The sequence below is a fragment of the Macaca mulatta genome, chromosome 4 (assembly GCF_049350105.2).
Source record: "Macaca mulatta isolate MMU2019108-1 chromosome 4, T2T-MMU8v2.0, whole genome shotgun sequence".
Classification (NCBI taxonomy): Eukaryota; Metazoa; Chordata; class Mammalia; order Primates; family Cercopithecidae; genus Macaca; species Macaca mulatta.
The window spans coordinates 144,748,802-144,763,089 of NC_133409.1; the positions used below are offsets into that span (position 1 = coordinate 144,748,802).

General features: G+C 50.0%; 1 protein-coding gene across 3 annotated transcripts in view; it reads right to left on the bottom strand.

The window, feature by feature from the left end:
• Positions 1-880: 880 nt before the first annotated feature.
• Positions 881-14,288, bottom strand: part of CMTR1 (cap methyltransferase 1) — a 49,347-nt gene continuing 35,939 nt past the window's right edge. The window contains exons 14-24 of one of the 3 annotated variants that reach the window (XR_013416119.1): positions 11,672-11,728; positions 10,842-10,899; positions 10,267-10,335; positions 8,835-8,966; positions 7,766-7,888; positions 6,473-7,085; positions 6,198-6,266; positions 4,750-4,797; positions 3,870-3,982; positions 3,140-3,248; positions 881-2,378 (exon numbers count right to left, since the gene is read on the bottom strand). Coding sequence is in view for 2 of the 3 variants with exons in the window: in NM_001257787.1 (NP_001244716.1) it covers positions 2,246-2,378; positions 3,140-3,248; positions 3,870-3,982; positions 4,750-4,797; positions 6,198-6,266; positions 6,994-7,085; positions 7,766-7,888; positions 8,835-8,966; positions 10,267-10,335; positions 10,842-10,899; positions 11,672-11,728 (1,003 nt within the window). In the remaining variant the exon portion in view is untranslated. 3 annotated transcript variants of the gene reach the window in all.

Below are 14,288 nucleotides of genomic sequence, written 5' to 3' on the forward strand. Positions count from 1 at the left end.
GTGGGGCTGATCAGAGGAGGAGCTGTGGCAGGAGCAGCAAACTCAGACATCCCCCTTACCCTTCCACCCCCCAACTCTAACTCCTAGCTTAGGAATAAGGAGGGAAGCAGGTAGGAGGCTGCAGCAAGACAGAACAGAGGAAGGGCGTGGATGGCTGAGATGAAACCAATTAAGTAGGAAAAACAAGGGACGGAGTTGCCCAGGGAGCTAAGGTCATCCACGAAGGACTCTTGGGGCTAAAGTGAGGAAGTCCAGCAAAGTGAAGGAGGACTTTGGGAGGAATCAGCACCAGGGCGATGACTAACTGGTAGATAAATCAGCTGGGAACAGAGAGGGAGGTGCCTGCAGCATCTGCATCCCCCGCCCCCAGGCACAGCCCCCTGCAGGCAGAACCAGCTCTCCTTGGAGGGAAGGCAGGCTAGGGTCAGTGAAACCATCTCTCCCTCCCTCTTTCCCCCAAGTCTAGTGACACTAATTGGTCTGACACCTCTGTTATTTTAGTCACACAGACTGATCTTGGATTGTCACAGTGCCACCATGGAGTGAGATGTGTGATTTATGTAAGGGGGAAGGTGCCTCTCTGCCCTCCCGGGGCTGTGGGTTCATTCATCTGCAGTCTCTGCTTCTAACAGGAGCTGCATAATTTCCCCCAACTCTTCTTTGGGCCCCCTCTTGAGCAGCAAGCAGCAGCCCTGGGAGCCCTGCAGGGGCCCAAGAGCTTGGACAGGCTCCGATTAAACAAACCCTCTTTTCTCTCCTCTGCTTTGAGTAGCGCTGCCTCCCCTTCACTTCTGACCCAAGCTGTTTCATCCAAGCCAGTCTCAGACCACAAAGCACTGAGGACAAACAGCAGCAGCCCCAACACAGAGCCACACAGGCATTAAAAATATGTTTATCTTTAATGATCCAAGATTCTGCAAGACACACTGATATACCCAGAATTGGGTGGAAATACAGCATCTCAGCTGTGCTGCTGCCAGCCTGGGGGTGGGGAGCTGGATGCTGGCTGAAGGACCCCCATGGTGAAGTCGATTCCAACCTCATGGGAGCCTCAGTGCCCTATCTCCATGGAAACCAGCCTGGCACTGGGATGGGGCCCTAGGGAGCCTGCATGAACATCTCTGAGAGGTACTTCCCATTAAAAACAACCACAGGTGCCCTCCCCCACCCCAAGCTACGGCCCAGCTCCCCCTCCTCTCTGCGTTGTCGGACAAGATAAAGGAAATGGGAGTGACCACATAATGACAAACAAAAGCAGATTGTACCTCCTATTAGGGAAGAAAAAGGAAGGGAAAAGGTAGCAAGGGAGCTGCACTTCCAGCTCAGAATTCTGTCAAGACCCTAGAGCAGCTATGGCAGACAGTGGTGCATGACTGCCAGAGGGCAGCGCTACCCAAACCCCTGGAGGTACCCTTGGTTACTGGTGGGGCCACTGCTGCTGTGGGGGAGAGAAAGACGGGTCTTCAAGGCTGCTTCCTGCCATCTAGCGCTGCCCAATGTTTAGACCAAGAGGGGATGGGACCTAGGATGGCTCTACAACTCCATACTCAGTACGAAAGAGAGGGCTCCCAGGATCTCAATGTGGTATCAGGGACGGATGACCCACACTCCCTCCTTCCCACCCTGCTGGACTGTCAGACCTCTGAGCTAGGAAGAACTTCAGGGAAGGCCAGGATGAATGGGGGTAGGAGACAAGAAAATCGTCTCCAACTTGGCATCCAAACAGTAAGTTCAAAGAAACAAAACCGTGATTTTTTATAGCAGGTTCTCCTGGCCAGCTCACGACAGCAAGTCTCCACCCACTCAGGGATGGCCCAATAAAAAGTTGGGCAAAGCAAGGGCATGGCTACCCTCAGGGCAGTGCGTGGAACTCAGAAAAGTGAGTCTACAGGATGCAGGAGAGAACAGCAGAGCCCACAGCTCTGCCACTCTGACATGTCCTCCATCGGCCCCATGTGCCCTAGGCACTGACCTCATACCTGCCTCAGGAGCAGCTTCCTTCAGGCTGAGTCCTGGCAGGGGAAAGTTCCCAGGCAGGTGTCCCAGAAGGAACGTGGGAGTGTTCTCTGCAGGGCCCTGCCTGAGCTCTTCAGGGGGATGGGGAGGAGGCCACCCACTCCTCATGCCAGGTGCAGTGCTCCCCAGTCCCTTTTCAAGAGGGGGAAGAAGCCAGCACTATGGGCCCCAGGTGGCCCCGTCTCAGGAATGACAGGGCATTCTGCAGGGGTGGCACATCCTGAGGCTCTTAGGCCCTGTGCATCTGGATGAAGGAGAGGACATCCTCCTTGGACAGCTTGTCCTGGTCCTGGGGCTTCTGGGAGTCATGCACACGAATGCCATCCCCCCACTCCCAGAAGAGCCGGCCATAGTAGCAGATGCTGGGAGGAGAGGGAGGGGAAAGAGGTTAGGGGACTGCACCCAGATGGCACAGAGTCAAGTGTTCTTAAGGGTGTCGGGCGCAGGGATCTGTCAATGACTTTAGTTGAGGGTCTTCCCCCTGGCAGGCAAAAGGTACCCAGTAGGCCCTAGCTCTGCCCTGCCTCCCAGAACCAACTTTTCCCAACAAACAGCTGTTGCTGCTAATTGCATCCAACTGGATTCCTACAATGACTGATATTCCTGGCTTATCTGTCTGTGCTTCTCTAACAGAACAGTATTAGTAGTGTGGTGACAGAAAATGTCAGTGGCTAATTACAGGCACATTAGGGCTGCTGGGGAAGCCTGTGACCAACAGTCTAATGGACACCGGGTCCTAAAGAGGGACAGCTGGGACCCTGAGTGCCAAGGGGCAAGGCTGTGGGCCCTCAGCATGTTCCCACCATCAGGCCAGTGTTGGAATGTCACCGAAACATGGCTGCTCCATGGGGTGGATACGCTGCCCAGATGGGCCTTCACAGCCAGGCCTGTAACCATCACAGCAGGTCCAGGCATCATGCTTTCCTCACCAGCTCTACCCAGGCCCAGCCACACCTGCAGGGGGCTGCCATCCCCACAAAGGTGTTCTCAGGCCTGTGCTCAGGGGAACCCCTACATGGGCAACAGTCTCAGGAACCAGGGTGTGCCCCAGGACAGCTGGCTGACATCCTGCAGGAGTACTTGAGGCTGCTAAGGAGGGCAGGCTTGGAGGAGAGCTACTTACTGAAATGGGGCAATGGAGTCTGCGGGGAGGTCAAAAGTAGAGTCCTTGGTTTTCTTGTTGTAGAAGAACTTCTTCTTGAAGCTTTTGCTGAATCCCATAGTCCAGGGCTCTGACGGGAGGAAGAGGGGATGAAGCCCAGAAGGGGACACAAAGCACTTGTGGAGGACAGGTGCGTGCCTTCCTCCACTCCTGGTGGTCTTATTCCTGCCTCCCCACAAAAGCAAGCAGGGAACAGCCCGTGAGGCAGCAGCCTTCATCACCAGCCCAAAGGGGCTCCAGGAGAATGACTAAGCAATGACTTATCAACGACCCCACCCCAGTCTTGCCAACCTGCCATCAGGGTAACATCTCTAGGACTCTGACAGATATAGGACTCTGTTAGCCAGAGGGCTGTGAAGAAAGGGGGATGCAAAATGGAAGAAGCCAAGCTTGACTTTCTGGATCTGTGCTGTCTACTGAGAAGGCCCTTTTCCTGCCGTGAGAACAACACGTGCTGTGTACAAGTTGAGCTCCTCTCACTATTCCCTAACCAACTCCCAGGGCCCATGGAAGAACAGAAGAGGCTCAGGGAACACTGTCCCCTAACATACACCTCAGAGAAATGCCAGCCTAGCTGCTACCCACCTTAGCTGGGAGCCCTTCGCTCTGGCTCAGGTAGGGTCTGGGCCCATCACCTGGTGGGGAGAGGGGAGAGGGGAGGGGATGGCAGGAACAGTCCCTCCTCACCCACCATTCACTGTCCTGACGATGTAGAGGCCCATGGGTACAAAGTGCCGGTCATCACGCCCTGTGTAGCTGAGCTTTGGGGTGCCACTGGAGCCCTTGATGATCTTCATCTCCAACCTGACTTCCCCAAGAAGGTATGTACATGAGAGAGAGAAAAGGTCCTGGCTGATAAAATTAGTCTCTGACTAATAAAATCACCCCAACTGTAGTATCTGATCCTGGTTTGACTTAAGACGAAACTGAGGCACAGAGCCGAGTGAGTGGGTGGCCATGCTGAGTTTAGAATTCAGGTCCTGAATTCCTACTCAGGCAGTGGAGGTAGGGGAGTAACAAATGACCCTGCTGTGTCACTGCTGCTTGGAGGATTTCAGGGTAACACCAGTAAGGGTGAGATCTGATACCATGGGTACCCATGGCAATACTGTGGCCACTAAAGCGTTAATGTAACCTCCACATAAGCACACCCAGGAGACTGAGATCTGTGAGCACCCGCACACCACTAAGAATATGAGGATGCATTTATGCCCTTTCTACCCCTCCAGGCTCAATTTCTCTCAGCACCGGGAGCTGGGATTTATGGTATTTCCAGCAGCTTGCTGCTCTGCCCCTCGCAGGGCCCATCGTAACTGTGACAGCATCAATGAGCCCGTATTTCTGCCTGACACAGCCCACCCGGCTCCCTCCTATAGGATGCTGAAGCAGCTCTCAGCCGGGGGGCTCTTGACTGCAGCAGTGCTGCAGAGAGGCAGGTGAGGTGAGGGGACCACTGGAGCCAGCTCACCACCCCACCCCTGACCCATCTCTACGAAACGGAGGATGACTCCAGGACACGGCCGCACCCCCACCTCCTCTTGAATCTGAGCTTCACCGGTCAAGTCACTCACCTGACAAAAATCTTCTCCATCTCTTCCAGTCTGTACACCTCCTTCACCCTGCGGGTAGAGGGACAGAGACAAAGGCCTCCTGGGGGACATTCTCGTCCAGGAAGCAGCTGGGAGGCAGGAGACTGCACCTGACCTTGGCTTCTGCCCCAGGCCCTCCCTGAAACCACCCAGCCCACCGGCAGCAAGGACACCGAGCCTGCCCTGTGGCTGTTCTACACAGACAAGCCCTGGGTTTCAGAGCTGCCAAGCAGCTCCTCAGGCCTGTGTCAGGGCAACTCGGGAGTGAAACTACGGATACTGGAAGACAGGAGGGAGAAAGAGGAAGACAAGTCTGGCAGACAAAGATGTCTCTGTCACATTCTCACCCCCAAGTATCCTCACCATCACCAGAGGGAGAAAACCAAGGAGCAGGCTCTTGCCCAGGTCTGTCCACATGGATTTTAGGCCTTCCGTAACAAGTTACTGCTAAACAGTCCTAATAGTCCTATTATCCACAGCGGTGGGGAAACCCTAACAAGGATGCAGGGCTCCTGTTTGACGCCCACGCTCAGCTCTTGGGGGCCCTGAACATGTCTTTGGAACTGCTAGTGGGGAAGGTTCCCAGAAATCCAGCAATCAAACCACAAGCAATGAAGGCAAGGTTCCCCCTGGGAGCTGTCTTTCAGGACCTAGCAGACAGGACATTTTAAAGTGCAGACAGAAACTCCTTTGAGACTTTCACATGCCACCTATAAAGTGCATTCTCAATACTGAATTTAATTTTAACTAAGTAAATTTATGTTAAAAAGAACAAAAATAATGTGGATAAAGTGTAAACTAGATACCTCAGTCTCCAGCCACATGAAGCCCGCAAGAGCAGGGCTAAGCAGTACCCTTTGGCAATAATCTCAGACCTCAGCCTACCCTGGAAAAGTGTGTCCTCCATCTGTCTCCTCCTGACTGTTCTCTTCCTCCTTTCCCTCTCAGGGTCCTGGAACTTTCCCACTATCTACTATCTAACATTACAACAACCCTGGCCTTCTCCCTCAGCACTGGGGGTCCCATTCCCTCAAACCATTCTTCTCTTGTTCATGTTCAAAATTCCCATTCCCTCAGCACCCATTTCTTACCTGAAAAAAAAATAAAAAGGCCAGGTGACGTGCTAACAATGCTCAAGTGGGAACGGGTGATTCATGAGGTGGGCTGGCACTTTCAGAAGCATGTGCATCTTAACAACAAGGATGCCTTAACCTCTCGGAATGAAGTTCACCCACTGCCAGGCAGGATGGGGAGATGCTCTGGGGCAAGTCACCTACCTAGCGCCCTCAAACAAACTTCTCAGCAAGAATGGTCTTGTCTCTAACACCAACTTGCCTAGTGCCCTCCACTCAGCCCTCCCATCCCTCACTGGACAGGAGCAGCAGGTACTAGGCAGAAAGAAGCATGGAGGGGAGGGACCACACACTCACCTGATGGGATTCATGTCAGGCCGACTGGGCTTGGAAACGGCTTTCACAAATTTCTCGGCAAGCTGAATTCTACAATCCAAACAGTCTCTCTCAGAGGCAAGCCAAGGATGCCTCCACCAGCACCCCTACCCCCAGGGCATTTTCACAGCTCCAGTCAGAGAACTTGAATCTGTGGCAAGACTGCTCCAAGAGGCAGCACCCATGTCCCCCAGGATGCCCGCCCTGCCCTTCTCCACCGACGTCTTTATTCATGCCCCACCCCTGTGGATTCTGACCTCTAATTTCACTATGTCGGTTGGTTTTCCTGAAGTATGCCTTCAGCTGTGCTCAGTCACCTCCACTAGAACTTCAAGTATCATCTTTATTGTATGTGTCTGCCCTGTCACCCCAAAGCATGGACACCACAGTGCACCCACTCAGATGAAGCAACTTAAATGGGACCACTCAAGCACAGGATATTTCTTCCAAGGAGTACCCATCTTCCCACAAGGTCACCCTCTTGCTCAACCTTAAATACCTCAACCTGAGCAGCTGTGGCAAAATGGAGTGTGCTGGTATCTCTGATAACCAGGGCCCAAGCCCTAGCCAACTCTGAAGTGGCAACACCAATTCTCACCCTGACTTTGGGACCAATTCTCACCCTGACTTTGGGACCACCCAGTGGGTGGGAGAGGGAAACTCAGGATGTGGACAAGCAGAGAAGGCCTGGGTGAGGGGCCACACCTCAGGAGGCTGCTGTCCTCCCAAGCTGCCCTGGCCTACCCCCACCCTCCCTACCCTGGGGCCCAGGTCAGACCGCTGGTTAAAGTGCTGCTCCCGAACATCGGTGCCATTCAGCACAAGGACATCGAGGATGTGGATGGCACTGATCTTCCGCTGGGCCTTCCCCTAGAAGGATAAGTAAGTACACTGCCCAATCTGCCAGGCGTCAGCCTTTAGGCCCCACTAACCCCCACCATGGCATGCTGGCTCCATTCCGCCTATAGCCAGGGGAAAGATAGGGCTCTAAATGCGGGATATTTATCTTGTCTCCCTCCCAGCTGCTTCTCAGAACGACTGGCCTGGGCTTCTGAGCAGGGTAAGATCCAAGGCATTGGGTGATGAGGCCCCTTGAACCTCAAACCCAGTGAGGTTCCTGCCATGGCACTCCAGCCAGGATCTGGCTTACACCCCTTGCCAACTGTTCCTACTGACTGTGCTGAATGTTACCATATAGATTTCATACTCATGGCTCCTGAGAAATAACAAGTCTCTTCTTTCCCAAGGGATCTCTGGTCAAAAACTAAATCAGCTGCTAAAAAATACCCCGTAGACTCAGTAGGGCCCTCAATGCACAGAGACAATCGAGGTCTCCTCTGATGCACAGAGACTGCACTCCTCCTTACCTGAACCACTGTGGCTTAGAGCAACTGCTCCGGGAGAAGAGTCATTATAAACCCTTAGCCCAGCCTTCGGCCCTGTCAGCCACCACACAATGTAACCAAGTTAACTCAGGGCAAAAGGCCAGGTTCAGCAGCTCCCTAGTCCCCTAGCTGCAGGGCCAACACTTGAGCAGAACCATCTCTGACCTCCCCTTTCAGCTCATGCACAATTTCCACAGATAGCAGAGTGTCCCGGGGCAGCTCTGTCTTCAGGTCTAGCTTGATCCAGCGGTCTGACTGGCGGCCATCCCACGTGTAGATCTGGGATTTCTATAGGCAGAGTGAAACAGTCAGGTAAGGAAGGCATGGACATCGAAGGATAAAAGGCTTACTTCTCAAAAGAGCTTTTAGTTGGCAGCTATAAACTGATGGGACTGGGAAATGTCAGAAGAAAATGTCTATGAGAAATTAAATCCATTATACTTTAGTGATAATGATAGTAGTGTTCTCCAGTGCCTCTGCAGAAGAGAAGCAGAGATCTGGCTCAGCCTTGGAACAGGCGCAGGGCACCACTCAAAAGACCTAAGTCCATAATTAGTGGCCCTCAAAAAAGATCCAATTTCGTGTATGTCTAAGGTGGGTTTGGTGAAGAGTCCAGAGAGCAGAGAAGGAGAGAGTAAGTAAAATGAGAAAAAGACAAAGTGTGAGAGGACACAAAAGAAGTAACTGAGGAAGACAGGATCAAATTATATAGAAACACAAGTCAAGAGATGAAGGAAAAAGCAATGACTTTACCCAGTTAAGTAAGATAAAGAGCTTGCCAACAGTTAAGTAAGATAAAGAGCTTGCCAAGGCTCTCCCTCACCTCATTTTAGACTCCAGGGGGCCCAGGGTAGGGACAGGGAGTATCTTTGCAAGATGGGGGATGGCATGGGGTGGTGGTGGTGTTGCAAAGGAATGGCTGCATGGACTCAAGCCAGATTAGCCTGCTGACCACGCTGCTAGCCTGGGAAGCTCTGTATCACAAGAAAAGCGGCAGTGTTCCCTTTAGCAATGCACAGAGTTGAAGAAACAAATGAAAGAATGAATGAATGACACTTGGCAAACTCAGAGGAAGAAAGGAAATAAAGTTTCAAGAAATACCTTCACTAGAGTAAAAGCAACAGCTACTTAGTGCCAAGAGAACATGTACCAAGTGTGGCAGGCAGCAGTCCAGATTCCCACAAAGGGCAAATCCACCATCCCAAGCGGGGCAGGAAGCCAGCTGCAGACTTACCCCCAGGCCGATGAGGAACTTCTGCTCACTGCCAGACACCATGCAGCGGTAGTCAAACACAGGGCGGATCTTCTCCAGGGTTTTAGAGGTGAGCAGTGTGGGCTTGTAGCTGAAGATGTCAATTTCAGTGCCCTGTAGCCACGAGTCAGAGAAAACACTGTCAGGTTGGGGGAAGGGACAGTATGGGTGCCTATATGGGCTGGGGGCAGGCTCGACAAGGCAAGGGACAGGAAGCATTGGCTCTCTGAAATATGCTCCCCTGCACCCCCTTCTCTACCTAACTGTGCACTAAATGGGATCTATTTCCATCTGCTTGGAATGTTCCTGTAGGACTTATTAGGAGAGGCTGGAAAAGTAAAGAACACTGAGTCCCCAGGTACAGATCAATTTACCAGACCTATAAGAAAATGTCACCAGAATATAAAAGCTGCCCCTTCAATAAAACTAAAAGCAAGGATTCTCCAGCAGTTGGTTTGAGAACAGTTTAGTGATCTCTTTACCCCATTTAAAAAATTGTACACATACTATTCTTTTTTTTTTTTTTTTTTTTTTGAGACGGAGTCTCGCTCTGTCGCCCAGGCTGGAGTGCAGTGGCCGGATCTCAGCTCACTGCAAGCTCCGCCTCCCGGGTTTACGCCATTCTCCTGCCTCAGCCTCCCGAGTAGCTGGGACTACAGGCGCCCGCCACCTCGCCCGGCTAGCTTTTTGTATTTTTTAGTAGAGACGGGGTTTCACCGTGTTAGCCAGGATGGTCTCGATCTCCTGACCTTGTGATCCGCCCGTCTCAGCCTCCCAAAGTGCTGGGATTACAGGCTTGAGCCACCGCGCCCGGCTACACATACTATTCTTTTGAGGGCATCTTGAACCTCGGTCTCTACTCCCTGACCCCCACAAAACCAGCACAATTGCCCATGATCTGGGCCAGATTTAAATGAGGCCCAAGTAAAAGCTGGAGGTTGAGTGGTAGGAAGAAACAGGGCAAAAGAACTCTGAGGACCAGGTCACCAGAAATAAGACTAAGAAGCTGGGGTTAGGCCAACCCTGCTGTGGGCTTCCCTGGCAGCTCCCTTCACCCTATGCCCAGCTCCCTTGTCTAAGATCATCCTACACTCTATGTCTCTTTTGTAGGCAAATCCCACAGGACCCTGAACTTGCCAGGGTGACACAGCCAGAACCACCCTTTGGGTAGCAGGAATGCTGAGCACAGGCACTGAAGATGAGAATCTTCCATTGGCCTGACTCTGCTCTTGGGGAATTCAACACCCTATACCAAAGGTTCCCCACTGTGGCAGCCTTAGCTCTGCCCCTTAGAATCCATGAGGGGCATCTGCACAAACCCTCTGGAGGCCATGCATTTGGGGCCTCAGAGATACTATCCACATCTAGAGACAGATCTCTAACTTTTTATTTCCACCACAGATACCAGTCTTACCTGGATTAGCTCAAAGAACTTTGACTTCGGGTCAGAGGAAGAAGGAGCCACACGAGCCTGGTCTGGGATCTGAAATAAGACAGCAAAGAGCCTTGACTTTCAAATGCCTGTTTGACCGAGGCCGTGTATGAGTGTACTCAGGTGGAGGATAGGGTCAGACTGGGGAGGAGGAATGGCACACAACAAAAGAGGCTAGGCTGACAGGGATGGAGGTGGACTCACTGCTCCCTTTCAGACCCTGTGGCAATGCACCCCAAAGGCTACTGCCCTTTCTCTGGGGCTCTCTGTGGTCAGTGCTGCTACATGGGGCCACCAGTTGCAAAACTGATGCCAGTCCACCTCCCCACACCCCACCCCTTAGTCCTTTCTGACCCAGCTACAGGGTCAAACCTGCAGTGAAAGGGCCAAGGAGTTAACTACCAGCAATGCTGAGATGTCAACCTCTGGGATGCTGTGAGGGTAGCATGTATTTTCGGATGCGGAGAGACCCTAAAGTGACAGGATTGGGAGTTAACCCCATTCTTCTCTACGGCTTCCCTGCCCTGAAGCAGCAATGGGCTGCGGGAGACACTCACCCCCCAGAGTCGGAGGCACTCCTTCCGGATCTCTGCCTGTCGAGGCTCACTCAGTGTCCTGGGAATATGAAGCCAGTTAGTGATTAAAATCTCTAAGAGGCACAGAAGTGCCCCCTGTGCACCCCTCACATCCCACAGAGAGGAGGCCTGAATGAATGAACATGTGAGTGTACACACAGACACTATGCTGCCACTGGCCCAGCGTGATTACAACACATGCAAGGCTCTCCTTTTGAAGACAGGAGCTCAAACATACATGAAATGGGATTACCTGCCCTTCTCATCACAGTAGGAAAGGAGAAAGTGCCCTCCAGACCACCTGGATGCCAGGGTCCTCTCTGACACCCCTTTTCAATCACCCGTCAACATGTTCTAGCTCCTCTTCTGCTGACACAGGCCATACTAAACCTGTCCCAGCGGATGTCACCATGCCCCACAAGGCTGAATTAGCTTATGTTCACCCCCTACCAGAGGTTTCTCTGATCAGTCCTACCTCTCCTCTCTTGATCACTCTTTACTCTGTGTCCCCTGAACATTATGTATTCTATTTGTGCTATGCCACTGTACACCCTCTGATGCACTGTTAATAAACTTTCCTGTATCCTTTTCCTGGGTTACTCTTATCTGCCCAAAGACAGTGTAAAGTATCTGGGGACAAGGTTCATGTCATATGCTTCTCTGGCATCCTTCAGAGACCATAGCAGAGTATGAGATAACAGTAGGTGTTTTAAAATGTTTGTTGAAATGAGAAAAACAACCAGCTTGGGGGGAGGAGCAAAGCAAGATCTTCCCTTGAAACAGGTGGTTTCTGAAAAGTGGGCAACACTCACGTGTCTTGAACAAAGGCATGGATTTTCGCCAGAGCTTTGATCTGCAGACCACAGTGGCTAGAAGAAAAAAAAAATTGTTTGATCTCAGGATTACCAAAAAAGACAGGTAACTGACATCAGGACAGAGGGGTTAAACTGGAGCAGTGGCCATCTACGTTTGGTGAAGGAGCTGGAGAGTTGAGAAAGAAACCCACACCCCTACCCCACAGTGCAGTTATGTGGGGCTTACTGAAGGATGAGGGTAGAACAGGAAAACCGAGTCACTCAGTTCTTAGATCCCAAGTCCTACTAAAAGGAAGCTTCTAATCCCACCCTTAAATCATCTGAGAGTAGAGGTGAGCTCACTCAAAGCCCAGGCTCGGTTCAACTATAGACTAAGCTTACTTGACCCATGTATAGTAACAGCCACCCTTTCTACTTTAGTCTTCACTGTTCTTTACATACAATGTCTGGCATTTAATAAAAAATTATGAGGCATATGATGAAGCAAGAAAATGCTACCCATTGACAAGAGGGAAAACAGGCCAACAGAGTAAGACCCAGAGATGGCCCAAATGTTGGAATTCTCAGATGGGGCCTTTAAGATAACTGTGATAAACATGTTAAAAGATCTATTGGAAAGGGTGAATGACATATATAAAAAGGTGAAGATTTTCAGCAAAGATATAGAAACTGTATTTTTAAAGGTAAATAGAAATTCTAGAAATGAAAATATGTTCGAGATGAGTAATTATTTTGCTGGGATTGGCAGACTGAACATAGTAGAGGAAAGAACCAGTGAACCTGAGGATAGACATGTCAACAGAAACCCAAACTGAAACATAAAAGAGGAAAAAAAGTGAAAAAAAAAAAAAAGGATCATCTAGGTATTGGGGACAATAGCAAACTGCTTAACATAAACATAATTGGAGTTCCAGAAGCAGAGGAAAGAATAAAACAATACATTAGGCCGGGTGTGGTGGCTCACGCCTGTAATCCCAGCACTCTGGGAGGCTAAGGCTGGCGGATCATCTGAAGTCAGGAGTTTCAGACCAGCCTGACCAACATGGCGAAATTCTGTCTCTACTAAAAACACAAAAACTAGCCAGGCATGGTGGTGGGCGCCTGTAATCCCAACTACTCGGGAGGCTGAAACAGGTGAATCACTTGAACCCCAGAGGAGGAGGCTGCAGTGAGCCGAGACTGCACCACTGCACTCCAGCCTGGGCAACAGAGTGAGACTCGAAAAAAAAAAAAAAAAGAATAAAACAACATATTGACAAACTAATGGCCAAGAAATTTCCTGAAGTGTTGAATGAAATCAATCCAGGGATCCAAGGTCAGTGAACCCCAAGCAGAATAAATACAAAGAAAACCACATATAATTGTATCAAGGTTGATATACTAAAAATAACAGATAAAATATTAAAAGCAGCCGGAAGGGAAAAAGACACATGACATACAGGAAAACAACAGGAATAATGGCTGACTTTTCATCAGAAACAAGGGAGGCAGAGAACCATGGAATCATATCTTTAAAGTGCTAAGAGAAAAAACATCAACCTCAAATTCCATACCCAAGAAAATATCCTTCAAAAATGAAAGGGAAATATACATACATATATATATATATATATATTTTTTTTTTTTTTTTTTTTTTTGAGACACAGTCTCACTCTATCACCCAGGCTGGAGTGCAGTGGCACGATCTTGGCTCACTGCAACCTCCACCTCCTGGGTTCAAGCAATTCTCTTGCCAGACAGTTTCACCATGTTGGCCAGGCCAGTCTCAAGCTCCTGGCCTGAAGTGATCCACCTGCCTCGGCCTCCCAAAGTGCTGGGATTACAGGCGTGAGCCACCATGCCTGGTCTAAATACATTTTATTTATTTATTTATTTATTTATTTATGATAAAGTCTCGCTCTCTCACCTAGGCTAGAGTGCAATGGCACAATCCCAGCTCAATGCAACCTCTGCCTCCCAGGTTCAAGTGCTTCTTCTGCCTCAGCCTCCCGAGTAGCTGGGATTACAGGTACCCGCCATTATGCCGGGCTAATTTTTGCACTTTTGTAGAGACGAGGTTTCACCATGTTGGTCAGGCTGGTCTCGAACTCCTGACCTCAGGTGATCCACCTGCCTAAGCCTCCCAAAGGCCTGGGATTACAGGCATGAGCCACCACACCTGGCCTAAATATATTTTTAAATAGACAAAAGCAGGGAATTAGTCTCCAGCAGACTTGTACTACAAAGACAGGCTAAAAGAAATTCTTTAGGCTGAAGCGAAATGATTCCAAATGGAAATCTGGTTCTACAGGAAGGAATGAAGAATACCAGAAAGGGTAAGTATGTCAGTAAATACTAAAGACCTTTTGTAAAAAAAATTAGATATATATGTGCATGCGTGTGCATCTTTAAAAGACTATAAGCAGTTTAAAGTAAAAATAGTAACTATATAAACTAGGGTTTATATAAAAACAAAAACACAAAGACAAAAGAATAGCATGTATTGTGTTGTAAGGTTCTTACACTGTTCATAAAGCAACAAAATAGTTTTGGAAGGCAGACTGATTAATAAAAGGTACATACTGTAATCTCTAGAGCAACAACTAAAACATAACAAAATAAAGTCATCTAAAAA